This window comes from Pelophylax lessonae (genome assembly GCF_965119305.1).
Source record: "Pelophylax lessonae genome assembly, chromosome: 3".
In the NCBI taxonomy this organism is placed as follows: domain Eukaryota; kingdom Metazoa; phylum Chordata; class Amphibia; order Anura; family Ranidae; genus Pelophylax; species Pelophylax lessonae.
The window spans coordinates 392,404,872-392,421,331 of record NC_138770.1 but is presented as its reverse complement, the minus strand read 5'-3'; the positions used below and the strand labels follow the sequence as shown (position 1 = coordinate 392,421,331).

The window sequence follows — 16,460 nt, the reverse complement described above, 5'->3', positions numbered from 1 at the left end:
TTAACATGCTAGTCTTGAAGCAGTTGATCTCAGGTGGCATGCGCATTCTGTTTAAGCAAACACCCACTATTGCCCAGCCTAGATAAAGTCTTTGTACATATGGGGAATTGTATGATCCATTGCACTGCTGGCGTACTTTATGTACTTTGAGAATGTCTCTTCCTAGCAAGACTAAGATTTCAGCATCCATGTCCACTGGAAGAATCTCGGTAACCAGGTGCCTTAAGTGGGGATGGTGATACGCAGCTTCTGGAGTAGGAATCTCTTCCCGGTTGTCTGATATTTGGTCACACTCAACTAATGTTGGTATGCCCTTCTTTGCGTTGATATGGGAAACCATGAACCCATTGGCCCTTCTGCCAGAGGTTTCTACAAAACCAGAACAGGTGATGAGAGTATATAGTGTTGCATGTCCAAAGATCTTAAAGAATTTAGGTTTAACCAGGGATCTGTTGCTCTGCTCGTCGATTATAGCATACATCCTGGTAGCTTTTCAGGTTGATCCTTTGGATATATTTTGAATAGACATACCTTGGCACAGCATTTGTGGCTTGAGCCTTCCCCACAGACTTCAGTACATGAGGATGAAACATTTGTGGTGGCTGGAGCATGGCTTTGCTGCTCTCTGCCATGATTTGAAGCAGGGTTCAATTTAGATGGCTGCTGTGAATTGTCTGGAAGTGGAGCAGGATGCATAGCTGTAACATGTTTGTCGCTATTGTAGTCAATGCACTTGATGACAACTTTACAATTTTTAGCAAAATGGCCATAGGAAACACAGCACCTATAGCATATTCCAAGTTTCTGGAGAATCTCCCTGCGTTCTTGGACAGTCTTTGCCCTAAACCCAAAACATTTCTTAAGAGGGTAGGGTTTGTTGTGAATAGGCTCTTTATCTCTATCACCTGTACCATTCTGGTGAGCAGGAGAGGATACGGGAGGTGAGATGTCTGTCTTTTTAGAAGATACAGCTCTATTTAGGTCTCTGTTTAGCTGCTTTGTTATCATATCTTGATGATGATGAAGCAGGCAGGCTAGACTTGATGAAGCTTAAGCTTGGATCATTTCTTGTCCAGGCTTGCTCACTGATGAACCTGCAAAAATATCAGAATTGAGGAAAAGATACGTTATAGTCTCTTTTATATCTTGAGCCCCATTGTGCCCATTTCTCCTGCAGGTTGTATGTCAGTTTAGACACCACTGGATTCACATCACGAGCAGTGTCCAGATAGCTTAGCCCGGTTAGACGAGGGTCTGCCATTACCAACGCTAGCTCCATGAGGAGGTCACTTAGTTCTTGAAGCTTGTGATGATCTTTACTACCTATTTTTGGAATGTTTTGCAGTCTTTTGAATAGAGCGCTTTCTATGGCTTCAAAACTGCCATAAGTTTGCTCAAGTCTTTCCCATGCAGCAGCAAGACCTGCATTTGAGTAGAACATCTACTGCTCTCAGACTTTTACCACGATCTGCAGATTCTGGCCCCAGCCACTTTGAGCAAATCAATTTCCTCCTTGGCATTAAGGTTGAGATCAACAATAGCAGCTTTGAAGGTTGATCTCAAAGCCCTATAGTTCTCTGGACAGTCATCGAACTTTGAGAGGCTAATATTAATTAATGTTAAGCTTGCGGCAAATCATATATCTGGCAAAGTCAGACAGGTCTGATCTCTCACTCTTTGGTGCCAAAGTAACTTGTGGGACCCCTTGGGCTTCAAAGTTCTCTGGTGAATAACGGTGAGGTTTACCAGGATAAAATGACATTGCAAGAGAATTTAGATTCGTCTCTAAAGCTTATGCTGGCTGTTGCTTGAACTGTGGCTTGTCGCTGGGAATCACCTTGTCGTTGACAGGAGGTGATGTGGTTTGCTGTGTAGATGCACTAGCTTTGTGGACTTGAAGAGGCACAGGCTTGTGCAGGTTGGAGGTCTCTGTGTTGAGAGTTCGAACAGTAATGTTAGTAAGCGGTACAGGAGATGATTCTGTATCATTGCAAACACTATGCTTTAGCACATATTCACTGGTGCGTTCAATCATCCAGTTCTGCTGGAATAGAACAGTCCGAATTTAAGGCTGCAACTAACGATTATTTTCATAATCGATTAATTGGCCAATTATTTTTTCGATGAATCGATTAATCGGATATTAACCTAAAAACAAATGTGGAATGTGGTGTATAATGTAGTTATTATGTAAAGTTAAAAAAAAGGCAATTTATTCTTAAATATCTCTATGCAGTGGTAAATATAAATAACCAACTATATGGTTAGGGAGCAAAATCTCTAATCCACTGCACAGAACTGTAATATTCTATGTATGACAGACTCCATTGTCATAGGCGGGTGGCTTGATAAAAGCTACCTGCGCCTGCTGTCATTTAAGCTGGCCATACAAAAATAATGTCTTCCTTCAAAAAGTTTTCATTGTAAAAAAGTTTGTTAGATTTTCTAATTGTTAGTGGGGTCAAATCGACGTCCGTTTTCGACCGCAGTGATGGGAAAATTCGAAGGCGCAGAATGAAAACTTCTTGGTCAAAAGGAATATTCGGATAGTGTATGTGGTTTTCATTTGGAAATTAGTCATTTTAAAACTGAATGATAAATGCAAGTGAAATGTTCAAACGACATTCTTTTTGTTCAGCGAATGTACAAAGATTTTTTCTATGAATATTCTCGCCTGAAAATCGTTGGCTCCATTCACATCTATGCAGTTTGCTTTTGATCTGTTTCTTCCGTGCTTTTTGCTGTGCGTTTTGCATTTTTGCACACGCGATTTTGCTGCGATTTGTGTTTTGCATTTTTTTATGCTTTTTTTGGCCACTTTGTTGTTGGGCAGATTTAAAAAGCAAATCATGGCAAAAACACACTATATGCTTTTCTGCAGCTTCTCTATTGAAGTCTATTGAACCAAAAAAGCACAAAAGCACCGCTTTGTGTTGAAAAAAAGTCCTTGTCCCTTTCCAAATACGCAGCGGCTGAAAAAAGCATAGACATGAACGTGTCCCATAGGAAACCATGTTAAATTAACTAAAGTGCGTTTCTGCAAAAAGCACCAAAATAACGCATAGGTGTGAACCAGGCCTAAGACATTTAGTAACAGCAGCTTGTTTTTTTTTTTTTTTTTTTTGTATCACCTGTCATAATGGGGTTAAAAAAACTAAAATTAGCCATTAATAGTTCAAAAAGAGCAGATACCATATTTATCGGCGTATAACACGCACCTAAATTTTAGGGCAGAAATTTCAGGAAAAAAGCTGAAATTTAAAATAAACAGCTTTGAACTCAGAACATTTTTTTAAAATTAAATGTAGTCTTACCAATGCCCACGAATGCAGCCTCATCAGCGCAGTGTCCGTACATGCAGCCTCGCCGGTGCCCATACATGCAGCCTCGCCAGTGCAGTGCCCATACATGCAGCCTCGCCAGCACCAGTGCCCATAACTGCAGCCTCGCCAGCACCCATAATTGCAGCCTCGCTAGCGCCCATAATTGCAGTCTCGCTAGTGCCAGTGTCCATACATGCAGCCTCGCCAGTGCCCATATATGCAGCCTTGCCAGTGCCCATACATGCAGCCTCGCCAGCGCCCATTATTGCAGCCTCGCCAGCGCCCATTATTGCAGCCTCGCCACTTGTCCAGAAAGCAGTCAGCGCCGAAAGGTAGAAGGGGGCGGCCGGCGCCGAGGAGAAGGAAGGACGCGCTGTTATCGGAAGTCCCGGCGCCTATGATTGACGTCGGCATAGGAGGCGGGACTTCCGATGACAGCGTGTCCTCCCTTCTCCTCGGCGCCGCCTGGCCCCTTCTACCTCTCGGCGCTGCTAGTGCTTTCTGGACTTTTTTTTTTGTTGTTATATCGGAGTATAACACGCACTGCTACTTTTTCCTCCATTTTTAGGAGGAAAAAGTGCGTGTTATACGCCGATAAATACGGTAATCACTACTTACTGACATGTATGGATAGTATACCGAGCTGTATGTGTGCTGCACTGTATTTCCTGATATGTAAACAAAAAATGCATTCTGTAGGCAGGCCAACTAATTGGCTGACCAACTAATCGATAATGAAAATAGTTGACGATTACTTGTTTCGGCCCTAGTGCAAATTAGTATCTCCCATTGCTTGTTCAAGGACCTTTATCCTTGCTAGGGCAGCTGCTTCCTCCCTTTTCATTTGCAGAATCTTTGTTTTGGATTCCGCCTTTGCTTGGTGAGCTACTATCTCTGCTTGGCAAGCTGCCATTTCTTCTTGGAGCATTTTGCTTTGAGCTTCCATCTCTGCTTGGTGAGCTGCTATCTTCTGGCTAATGAGCTTCGCACCTTATTTGATTCCAGACTTGCGCGGGCCTCTATAAGCTTGTCACTCAAGGTTAAGCTTCTGGAGGGAGAGGATCTAGAAGAACGTGCTGTGAGCTTAGTAAGTGTGGATTTATGAGATCTGGTCTCCTGCAGTTGAGCAATGCGAAGTTCTGCCTTATCCTTAGCATCTTGCATTAAGAGATCTCTTTGTTGATTTAGTTCATCTGTCTTGGTCAGTTCTGCTAAAGAGCCCTCTATATTAGAGTCCTTTATTCACTTGCCTACTGGGACCTTTTGCACCCTTCCTGCCTATGCCAAATTTCAGCTTTCAGCACTGTCGCACTTTGAATGACAACTGCGCGGTCATTCAATGCTGTACCCAAAGGACATTTTTATCATGATAGGCTGCACTGATGAGGTAGCACTGATGAGGCGGCACTGATGAGAAGGCACTAATATGTCACACTGATGGGCACTGATAGGTGGCACTGGTGGGCAGCACTCATGGGCAGCACAGATAAGCAGACACTGACTGGCATCACTAATGGGCACTGATTGGGGTCACTGATGGGTATTAATTGGTGTCACTAATGTGCACTGTTGGGCACTGCTGGGGCTCTACTGTAATCAGGGCACTGATGATCGGTGCCCTGATTACCTGTCCTGGTCACCCTGAGACACTGATCGTCTCTCTTCCCCACACACAGAGTGACAGTGTGAGGTGAGGAGGGCCGATAAACAGCACTTCCGCATTACATGTGACCAGCTGTGATTGGACATCGTATGAACGAGAGCTGCACTACTCCACTGTCATTTGACGATGGGCGGGCAGCAAGCGGTGAAGAAAGCAGTGTATTTAGCAGACAGCTGCTGGTAGCGTTGGTATGCTGTAGATAGGTGATCTGTAGAGTCTCTTAATTTAGACAGTTGATCATTAAAGCGCAGAAAAACTGGCATGTGGTATGTAGTTCTGTTTTTTATTTAAAAGACTTTTCTAAGTCAATAAACAGCAATATTGCTGCTAAAAAAACTGCGAATAAGGGGTTGTAAGACACACTTGTCTTTGTACTCCTTACCTGGTTTACGCCACACACGCTTGACACAATCTGAACCAAAAATGTTTATCTTGGTCTCATCAGATCACAGGACATGGTTCCAGTAACCCATGTCCTTAGTCTGCTTATCTTCAGCAGACTGTTTGTGGGCTTTCTTGTGCATCATCTCATCATCTTTAGAAGATTCTTCCTTCTGGGAAGACCAATCATGCAGTGTGCGGCGTATGTTCTGAGCACTGACAGGCTGACCCCCCACCCCTTCAACCTCTGCAACAATGCTTGCAGCACTCATACGTCTTTTTCCCAAAGACAACTTCTGGATATGACGCTGAGCACATGCACTCAACTTTTTTCATCGACCATGGCGATGCCTGTTCTGAGTGGAACCTGTCCAGTTAAACCGTTGTATGGTCTTGGCCACCGTGCCGCAGCTCAGTTTAAGGGTCTTAGTAATCGCCTAAAGCAAAAATGCTTTTTTTCAGATCCTCAGAGTGTTTTTTGCCATAAAGGGGGCCATGTTGAACTCCCAGTGACCAGTATGAGAGAGTGAGAGCGATAACACCAATTTTAACACACCTGCTCCCCATTCACACCTGAGACCTTGTAACACTGACATGTCACATGACACCTGGGAGGAAAAATGGCTAATTGGGCCCAATTTGTACATTTTCACTTAGGGGTGTACTCACTTTTGTTGCCAGCGGTTTAGACACTGTTATACAAGCTGTACACTCACTACACTATACATTGTAGCAAAGTTTCATATCTTCAGTGTTGTCACATGAAAAGATATAAAATATTTACAAATATTTACAAATATGTGAGGGGTGTACTCTTTTTTGTGAGATACTGTGTGTGTGTGTATATCTATATATATATATATATATATATATATATATATATATATATTTATATAGTGTATATGGATGGTAAGAATATTGGTAACAGTGGCGGAACTACCAGAGTCGCCCTGGCATTCCGCCACTGTGCGGGGGGCCCGCCAGTTCGTCTCTCGTTTTGCTGTAAAGGGCCCGCTCATTACGCTCTTCAGCTGTGAGCTGCCTGTTCCTCTCCTGGCTCTGTCAGTGTGAGCGGCGCAGCCCCTCCCTCCCTCGTTTGTTCCACCATTGGGGGAGGGTGCACCTGCCTGCTGACCACTGAGTGGAGGCTGAGCAGGGACTGTCATTGTAGGGAGGTGGACAGTGACAGGCTGAAAGGGAGGCGTCAGTTGACGACCAATAGATTTAAGGGGGAGGAGCTCGCTCTTCTGAGAGGCGCCCCCAGGCATCCAGAGGTGTCCCTGACTTGCGACTGACTTAGTAAGTGATTATTTGCAAGATGTCAGTGCAACTGATCCCATCCTCCACCACTGCTGCCTCTTTCCGATCCCCCTCCCCTTCACCACCACCATAGATCTCAACCCTATTGCCCCCATCACCTCTGTCACAGAGGTGATGGGGTGGGGAAAGGGATGAGATCTATGGTGGTGGTGGGATCGGTAAGAGGCAGAAGTTGGGGGGGAGAGGATGACACCCCCACACCATCACTGATCCTCACCACCACCGCTGCCACAGATTGCACCCCCCTCACCACTGCTGCCACTTATCCCACCCCCCTCACCACCACCACTGATCCCCACCCCCTCCTCACCATTGCCACTGATCCCACCCCCCTCACCACCACCACTGCTGGCACTGATCCCACCCCCCTCACCACCACCACTGCTGCCACTAATCCAAACCCCCTCAACACCACTGCTGCCACAGATCCCACCCCCCCTCACCACCACCACTGCCACTGATTGACCTCCCTTACCCCTACCACCACTGCCACTGATCCACTCCCCTCACCACCACCACCGCTGCCACAGATCTCGCCCTCCTTTCCCCACCATTTCCACAGATCCCACCCCCCCTCCCCACCACCACTTCCACAGATCCCACCCTGCTTACCCCCACCACCACTGATTCACCCCCCCTCACCACGGCCACTGCTGCTACTGATCCAACTTCCCTCACGACCACAGCTGCCACAGATCCCACCCCCCTCACTACCACCACTCCCACTGATCCTGCCCCCCTCACCACCACTGCTGCTACTGACCCCACCTCCTCACCACCTCCACTGCCAAAGATCCCACCCCCCACCACCATTGCTGCCACTGATCCCACCCCCCTTACCCCCATCACCACTGATCCACCTCCCTCACCACCACCACTGCTGCCACTGATCAAAGTTCCCTCACCACCACAGCTGCCACAGATCCCACCCCCCTCACTACCACCACTGCTACAGATATCACCCCCCCTCACCACCACCGCTGCCACTGATCCCACCCCCCTTACCCCCACCACCACTGCCACTGATCCACCCCCTCACCACCACGCCCACTGATTCCACCGCCCCTCACCACCACCACTCCACTGCTGCCACTGATTCCACCGCCCCTCACCACCACCACTTCACTGCTGCCATTGATCCCACCCCCCCCCCCCCACCACCACTGCTGCTACTCATACCACCCCCCTCACCACTACTGCTGCCACTGATCCCACCCCCCTCAACACCGCCATGGATCCCACCACCTTCACCACCACCACGGATTCCACTCCCCTCCCACCACCAGCACCACTACTGCCACTGATCCCAAGGAGGTACTCGGGTGGATATAAGGGGGCACTCTGAAGGTATGGTTTTAGTACCTCCAGAGTGCCCCCTTATATCTACCAGGGTCTCAAAGGTCGCACTTGTGTCTGGGCCCTGGTGTCCCACCACCATGTCAGGGTCTCAAGAGGTGGCCTGTTGCAGAACATGGGAAGGGGCCCTGGGATGGGGTTAGGGGGGGGCCCTTCATGGTTTCTTGCACCCGGGCCGTGAAGGTTGTAGTAACGCCTCTGGTTGGTAAGCAGCTTCTTCTAATACAGTTTAAGCTTCTCTCAGTCTGTTATTGTACTTTTCCCTCGCCAGAATACACTGATAAGCACTTGCAGCTAATGATCGAATGCTGGTTTACTAGCATGACCGTACGACACAAGAAGCACTGGCCAACATTCAGTATGTGTGTAGCCTCCAGAGCCAACGTTTTGCAGGAGAGAGGGGAGAGCTATAATACCCAGGATCTAGTTATTTTCCAGTCTGCTCATTATTATTTTGTTCCACACTGCACTTAGTGAATTATAATCAAATACAAATCACAAATGTACACAGTTGTAAGAAATAGTCTTCTGAATGCCCAACTTCAGGGAAAATGAAAATCTTCCCTTGCAGAAGGACTGCGCCCATACTGTAAAATACTGTTAAAAATGCATATTTAGGTCTAGGGGACAGGGAAGCAGTTTTACAGTTCAGTCGATTTTCAAACATACGTACAAAAATTATGAATACATTTCAAATGTCATTTGTAAATACTCCAAAATGTAATTTGCTCATATTATTTAATTTGTGACTATTACAGTGGGGAAAATAATTATTTGATCCCCTGGAGAGTTTGTAAATTTGCCCACTTACAAAGAAATGAAGGGTCTATAATTTTTCTATCATAGGTGTATTTTAAATGATAGAAACAGAATAGAAACCAAAAATCTAGAAAAAACATGATACAAATGTTATAAATTGAGTTGCAGTTCAGTAAGTAAAATAAGTAGTTGATACCTAAACAAAACATGACTTAGTACTTAGTGGAGAAACTCTTGTTGGCAACCACAAAGGTAAAACATTTCTTGTAGTTAGTACCCAGGTTTGCACACATCTCAGGAGGGATTTTGGTCCACTTTTCTTTACAGATCTTCTCTAAATGGTTAAGATTTCTTGGCTGTCACTTGGCAACTCCAAGTTTCAGCTCCCTCAATACATTTTCTATAGGATTAAGGTCTGGAGACTGGCAATGCCACTCCATGACCTTAATGTGCTTCTTCTTGACCCACTCCTTTGTTGTCTTGGCGGTTTTGGGTCATTGTCATGCTGCAAAACCCATCCATGACCCATCTTCGGTGTTCTGGCTGAGGGATAAAGGCTCTCATCCAAGATTTTACAACACATGGACCCGTCCGTTGGCCTCTCAATGCAGCAAAGTTGGCCTGTACCTTTAGCAGAGAAACCGCCCCAAACCATGTTTCCACCTCCGTGCTTGACTGTAGGGATGGCGTTCTTAGGGTCATAGTCAGCATTTTCTTCCTCCAAACATGGCAAGTCAAGTTAATGCCAAAGAGCTCAATTTTGGTCTCATCTCACCACAGCACTTTCTCCCAATTCTTCTCTAAATCATTTAGATGTTCCTTAGCAAACTTCAGATGGGCCTATACATTTGCCTTCTTGAGAAGGGGAACCTTGCAAGTGCTGCAAGATTTTAAACCATGGCGTCATATTGTGTTACCAATGATTTGTTTCGTGACCATGGTCCTAATTGCCTTGAGATCATTTACAAGCTCCTCCTGTGTAGTTCTGGGCTGATCCCTCACTTTTCTCATGATCATCCTTACCCATGAGGCGAAAGCTTGCATGTAGCTCTAGACCAAGAGTGATTTGATGGTTATATTGTATTTCTTCCATTTGCGAATAATCGCTCCAACAGTTGTCTCCTTCTCACCAAGCTTCTTGCTGATGGTCTTATAGCCCATTCCAGCCTTTTTCAGGTCTAAAATCTTGTCCCTGACATCCTTTGACATCTCTTTGGTCTTGCCCATGATGGTGGGTTTGAGTGGAAGAAAGAGATTCAGTGGACAGGTTTCTTTTATACACATAACGAGTTGTCGTTAGGAGCACCTTCTTAAATTGACAGGAGTAATCTGGGTACCACATGAGCACATACTGTAGCCAGTCTGTGGGAGCCAGAATTATTGTTGGTATGGTAGGGGATCAAATACTTATTTTACTCACTGAACTGCAACTTAATTTATAACCTTTGTATCATGTGTTTTTTCTGGATTTTTGGTTGACATCCTGTTTCTATCATTTAGAATACACCTATGATAAAAAAAAATGTTGACCCTTCATTTCTTAGTAAGTGGGCAAACTTAAAAAATCTGCAGGGGATCAAATTATTATTTTCCCCACTGCATTTCCCTCGTAAAAACCATATTCACTGTTAGAAATGTGTTAATTAAAAAAAACAATATTCTGCTCCTTTGATATTACTCATCACTGTTGTCGAAAATGAGCATCAATTTGAGCTCACTAACCATAAAAAAAAAAAATTTAATAAAAATTATTAAAACAATTTTTTAGCAACATTTTATCCACTTAAGGGAACAGTCATTTAAATAATTTAATTGTATTATAATGCAACGGTTCAATTCTTCTCTCATTATTTTACACCGTATCTTCTTTTATTCACACTAGGCTCAACTAAAAGGCAATTTGATTGACCTGGCTAAGGTAAGGATAGCTGTTGAGAATTTATAAAGCTATATACTTTCATCCCATGTATTCTAAGCAAAATGATTTATGAAGACCCCAGGGAGAATGACCTTCAAAGTGCTTTTTTTTTTTTTCATTTTCTTTTTCTTTTTTTTTTTTGCTAGGCTAATGCTGATTTTTCATTGGTTTGAAAATTATGTATGATATAGGTAATTTTTTAAAAATATATTTGATTATATGGGAAAGAGTAAACAAAACTTTTGGCCTCTAACAGCCAAATTAGTCTATTTCAGTGGGTGAAAATTTAGATTTTTTTATGGATTGTTTTCTGAAATTACAAAGATCCTGTTCAACTGCAACATCCATTCTTTTTACTTTATACAATATAGTACACATCTAAACTGTAATGATTATAGTACACATCTTAAATGTAATGATTACAGACCTTTTTATAAATTCTTAGGAGGACAAAGTTATCTCTGATAAAGGGTGTTAAATGTACAATTCATACATTTGTATATGCTGGATACTACAGCTAGGACTGTACTTCTGTCAGTTGGGGCTGCAGCTCTCACACACAGAAGGGTTAGTGTCATTAATTCAGCATTCCTTTCCCTTAGCGGCCATTCACAGAATGCCTTATATCCTGAGCGCCATTCTGTGAATGGATAAAGGGAGAGGCGGGTGAAAAGTAATATTTATTTTCTTAAAAATGTATAGAGATGTCTGTACCTTAAGTTCTGCTTCAATTAGCTCATCCCTGATTTGACTGAAGCTTATTAATGGCTTCTTGAAAATGGTTTGAATAAATAGGTTGTAAAGGCAGAAGGTTTCTGTGCAGTTTCTACTGCATTCTATGCAGTAAGATAAAAAAAACTTTCTGCATGCAGCTTCCCCCGCAGACCCCTAAATACATACCGGAGCCCTATCTCAATCTAGTAATGTACACGAGAGCCAAGACTCTGTTGCTCTTCATTGCCTCAGATAAAGCAGTGTTGATTGATTCTAATGGACACACAGAGCATTGTGCAGGATCAAGCACGTACGAGTGCCCCCAGAGCAAGTAGCTTGCTATGAGGGCACGCAGCGAGGGGGAGGAGCCAGGATCATCAGTAGGGGACCTGAGAAGAGGAGGATTGGGGCTGTTTACAGAGAAGGTAAGCATAACATGTTTGTTATTTTAATTTAAAAAAAAAAAATAGCTAAGCTTTACAATCACTTTAAGATGCCGCCTAGTAGCAGTAAAAATTATTTTCTACAATCCCCAATATCGCAATCAAGGAGGAAAATGTCTCTTCATGCTAATTAAGAGCAAATACACATTGTTATGGTGATCGAAAAACATATTGCTTTTTACCACAAGCTTTTGCAGTACATCTGCTCCCCCCCTTCCCCTCCGGTGCTACATTTGGCACCTTTTAGGGGGGAGTGGGGGAATGGGTCCCTGTTTTTGACAGGTAACCTTCCCCACTTCCAGGAGACAGCGTCGCAGTGCTGTCCCTCGGAGGTTCGGCCCCCCTCCTTCTTTCCCCACTCCCTGCTGAAGTGGCCAAATTTCAATCGGTGTAAGGCCAGCTTATGAGACAGTAAGGTCAGAATCGACAGCCATAATGAGGACATCCCCATCACTCTGAATGAGTTGCCTTTCATTTCATATTCAATTGGTTCAAGCAGATTAAGTGAGAATCCCTTGCTTTGCTTCATGTTAACCTCAAAACACATTTGATTTTGCCAAATCCATTGAAAACAGTAAGTGATACTTTTATTAGAACTGACAATGTCAGGAGAATTTTTTAAAGAGTTATACTTTCTTTATCAGGTCGAAAACAGTATTTACTGAAATCCCATATACATAAAAGAAGCCAAGCTGGTAATTCAAGCCATTAGCTTCAACCTACAAATTGGAAAAAAAATCAGTTGAGGATTCATTGATCTCCTAAATATATATGTTTTAGATAAAGCAGGGGATAGTTAAAATACCCATCACATTTTGTTTATATTCCTTTGTGGGTTTTTTCTTTCACTTTCTTGCCTCCAGACACACTTCTCCCACTGAGGTGCCACCATTGAAAGAGGTTGCATCACCTCCAGTTCTGGTGACAATTGTAAATCTTTGGGTCTCTCACAACTTTCTGTGGACAGAGAGAGTAAATCTCTCCAGCAGACCCACATCAATAAAACCTGACACAGGTTCTTATACTAGGTCTGTGCATTTTTCTTTAAAAAATATTCTTTCGACCCATACGCTATCATTGAATTATTCCACACACCATGGCATTTGAAAGGGTTAAAACAAGTTTAGGTCTGCAATAGCAGTCCTCAGCTTTAAATCTCTTAGCTACGATGTGGATGTAATCAGGCTGAAAGTGGGCCTACAAGCCCACTTGTGATAGCAATTCAGTTAAGTAAAAAAAAAAAAATGAAAGGACCCCTGGAGTGAGAGGATGAATTCAAGGCCATTATTTATAGTTCACTCTAAACTGATAAGTTGTAGAGAGTTTTTTTAAAGCCTTGCCTATGTAATTTTAACGTGTTTGTAAAGGCAGAAGGTTTTTACCTTACTGCATTCTATGCAGTAAGGTAAAAACCTTCAGCTTGCAGCTTCCCCCAGAGCTCCCCCTAAATACAAACCAGAGCTCCATCTCAATCCAGAAATGTGCACAAGAGCCGAGGCTCTCTCCCTCACTGGCTCAGATACAATGGGGATTATTTACTTAAGGCAAGTGCACTTGGGAAATGCAAGGAAAAGAAAAAACAGCCTTTTTGCTTGCACATGATTGGATGATCGAAATCAGCATTTCCAAGTGCACTTGCAGTGCACAGTGTATTTGCCTGTACTTAATCAACCCGAATGTCTCAATGGTTTCTGCTGCTGTCAATCACAGCCAGTGATTAGGGAGCAGTGGGTGGATACACAAAGCAGGGCTTGCTTTAGTGGCACTCAGCGCGGGGGAGGAGCCAGGAGCGCCGGAAAGGGACCCGAGATGAGGAGGATCGGGGATGCTCTGTGCAAAACCATTGCACAGAGCAGGTAAACATAATATGTTTGTTATTTTATTAGGGAAAAAAAACTTTAATATCACTAAGGCTGACCATACATGTTCAATTTTTGTTGTACAATTTTCTGATAGATTTACCACAAACCACATAAAATGAGGTCAAAGCTGAACAACATTTTCACTTGTATCCAATTAGGCAGGCCTTTGTACTACATATTTGAAGGTAAATTTCAAGAAAATTGTAAGAAAATTGGATCATGTATGGCCAGCCTTAGTATGGTAGTTTGTTGTCATTCTATGGACACAAACAATTTTGAGGCACTGACATATTTGGTATCTATTTACTCAACACAGTCTCATATTTAATTTTTTTCCAAAGATGGGGATTATATTGTGTTTACATGCAGTAAAATACATTTCTTTTTCATTCACTGATGGACACAGCTCCATTTCTTCAGACCATTGAGCTTTTTGCTGCTCTCTCTTCAGGAGTAGGACTAGGTGGAAACCTTTTTGGTTACGCCCCTGGGGCAGTCCCAGAGGGTATACCATCACTTCCTGCTATAGGACTCCATTTATTTCTGCCTAGTCAGGAGCAAGGACCTGGCTCTTTGCTAGGATCTGCGGTCCTGACATTTATTTCTTTTTTAAATGGAATTTTTTTACTTTTTCTTATTATTTTTGTTCCTGTCTGGACTGCAATCAACTGTTCATGTGTGAACTACAATCAACAGCCGGACTGGGCGATGCACTGGTTATTTTAGATCCTTATGGCCTTCTCAGCCTGGCCTGCGAGCGCGACCCAACCTTAATGCCGGACTAGGTTGGCCGCGACGTAGCCCAATTAGACGGGGGCTGGCCGGCGAGTGAAACACCTTGCAAGGTTGCATAGCCCTGGTCACGACAGCAGTCACGATCAGAGTCACAGCATACCTCAGGCCGCAGCACCCTCATTCCAAGATGGTGCGGTTGACTGCTGGGAGTAACGCCCGCCTGGTGACCGTGGTATGGTAAGTAGTGTCCCCCCTTTTTTCTTACAGAATTGCTGAGGTGGTCGCGGGCCCTCCCAGGGGATGGTAGGCCCATCCTGTGTCCTTCCTCCCCGTCATGCTTTTCCCCTTTTCCTTAGCAGGGTTTCCCCTGCATAGGTACCCTCATCTTCCCCCTGCCCCCCCGGCCCCCTTTTTGGGGGCATGGGTGCATTTGGGTAGGGGGGCTTGTCTGATGTTAGGCCGGAGAAGTGGTGGGTCGCCCCCCTTTTGGGGGTGTCTGTAGCTGGGTGCGGCAGAGGGGGTCCCTGTGGGGTCTGGAGGAGGAGGGGGGGGTTGGAGTCCCCTGTTTTTTTGCACACAAAAAAATGTTTTTTCTAATTTGTGCACAGTGCGGCTCCGTTCAACCCTTTATTGTCCATGGGGCCTCTGGAGCGCGTTTCACCACCTGATCAACTCCTGGAAGCTGTCGGACCCTCTGGGTCTCAGTGTGCCCTGGCAGCCCTGCAGATACTAGTATCCAAAGTAGATATGGCCCTGCAAAGGAGGTCTAGCAAGAAGCAAACCCTGCCTTCACCCGTATACTCTGCTTCCTCAGATTCTAGGTGGATCTGGCTGCCGCGGACGAGAGTTAGCCCACTGGGTCTGTGTCCACGCACACTGAGTGCTCCAATAGTTAGGATAAGTCCTCCTCCTCTGTGGCAGCACATGAAAAAGTGCTGGTGGAGGCCCTTATTGTGTCAGTGCGGGAAAATTTAATGTCGGAGGACTCAGCTGAGGCTGAATCGGTGATGCCAGTGCAGTTTTGCACTGGCAAATCTTCCAAGGTGACTAAGGTGTTTCTTTTTCCTGCCTATTTTGACAATATTGTCACTAGTCAGTGGGGTTCCCTGAAACGCATAGTTGGAATACCTAAGCGTTACGCTAGGAGATATCCCTTTGCGGAGTCTCTTCTGAAGAAACTAACGGTTCCACCATCGGTGGACTCTCAAGTTTCCAGGCTAAATAAGGCCACACTGTTACCGGTGGAGGGTTCCCAGCCTTTAAGGACCCCGTGGACAAAAGAGCTGAGGCTCTGGTCCGGTACCTCTTCATCGTGGCTGGTTCAATTTTGAGAGTGGTGTTTGCTATCACCTTGGTATCCCAGACCTTTATGGAATGGGCTAAGATTTTATGCCAGGATCTGGAAGGGAGTCAACACCCTCCTGAGCTGGCAGATCAGTTGATCCAGGGGTTACAGTATATTTGTGATGCATCCTTGGATGCGGCCCCCTTGGCCGGCAGGGTTTCTGTGACGGTGGTGATCCTTCGCCGCATGATATAGTTGAAGCACTGGTCGGCCAACAAGGCTTCTAAAAAGGTGCTGACTGATCTTCCTTTTGTAGGTGACCGTTTGTTCGGTGGCTCTGTGGAAGAGATCATTAAGGGCCTTACGGGATGTAAGAGTACATTGCTGCCGCCGGTTTATAAGGGCAAGGAACCTCGTCATCACCATGGTCCTTTCCTCTTGTCCCACAAGCGCCCTTTTGTCCATCTGGATCGCAGGAAAAGGGTTTGAGATCCACCCGTAACTTTGTGGGAGGCTCCAAGAGACCCTGAAATGGTAACTCCAAAGCGGGCACTTCTGGTCCCGCAGACAAGCCTACCCCAGCCTGAAGGGGCGCCCTCACCCGCATCTGAGGTGAGGGGACATCTTCGCCTTTTTCCAGATCCGTGGTCCTTGCTTATTCAGGATAAGTGATTCCACTAGCTGATTCGGTTTGGTTGCAA

General features: G+C 44.8%; 1 protein-coding gene across 1 annotated transcript in view; it reads left to right on the top strand.

Moving 5' to 3' along the window:
• Positions 1 to 16,460, top strand: part of PDSS2 (decaprenyl diphosphate synthase subunit 2) — a 375,935-nt gene that overhangs the window by 354,088 nt on the left and 5,387 nt on the right. Inside the window, exon 8 of the mRNA XM_082249924.1 lies at positions 10,685 to 10,720. Within this exon, the coding sequence (XP_082106050.1) occupies positions 10,685 to 10,720 (36 nt within the window). The remainder of the gene's footprint in view (positions 1 to 10,684; positions 10,721 to 16,460) is intronic.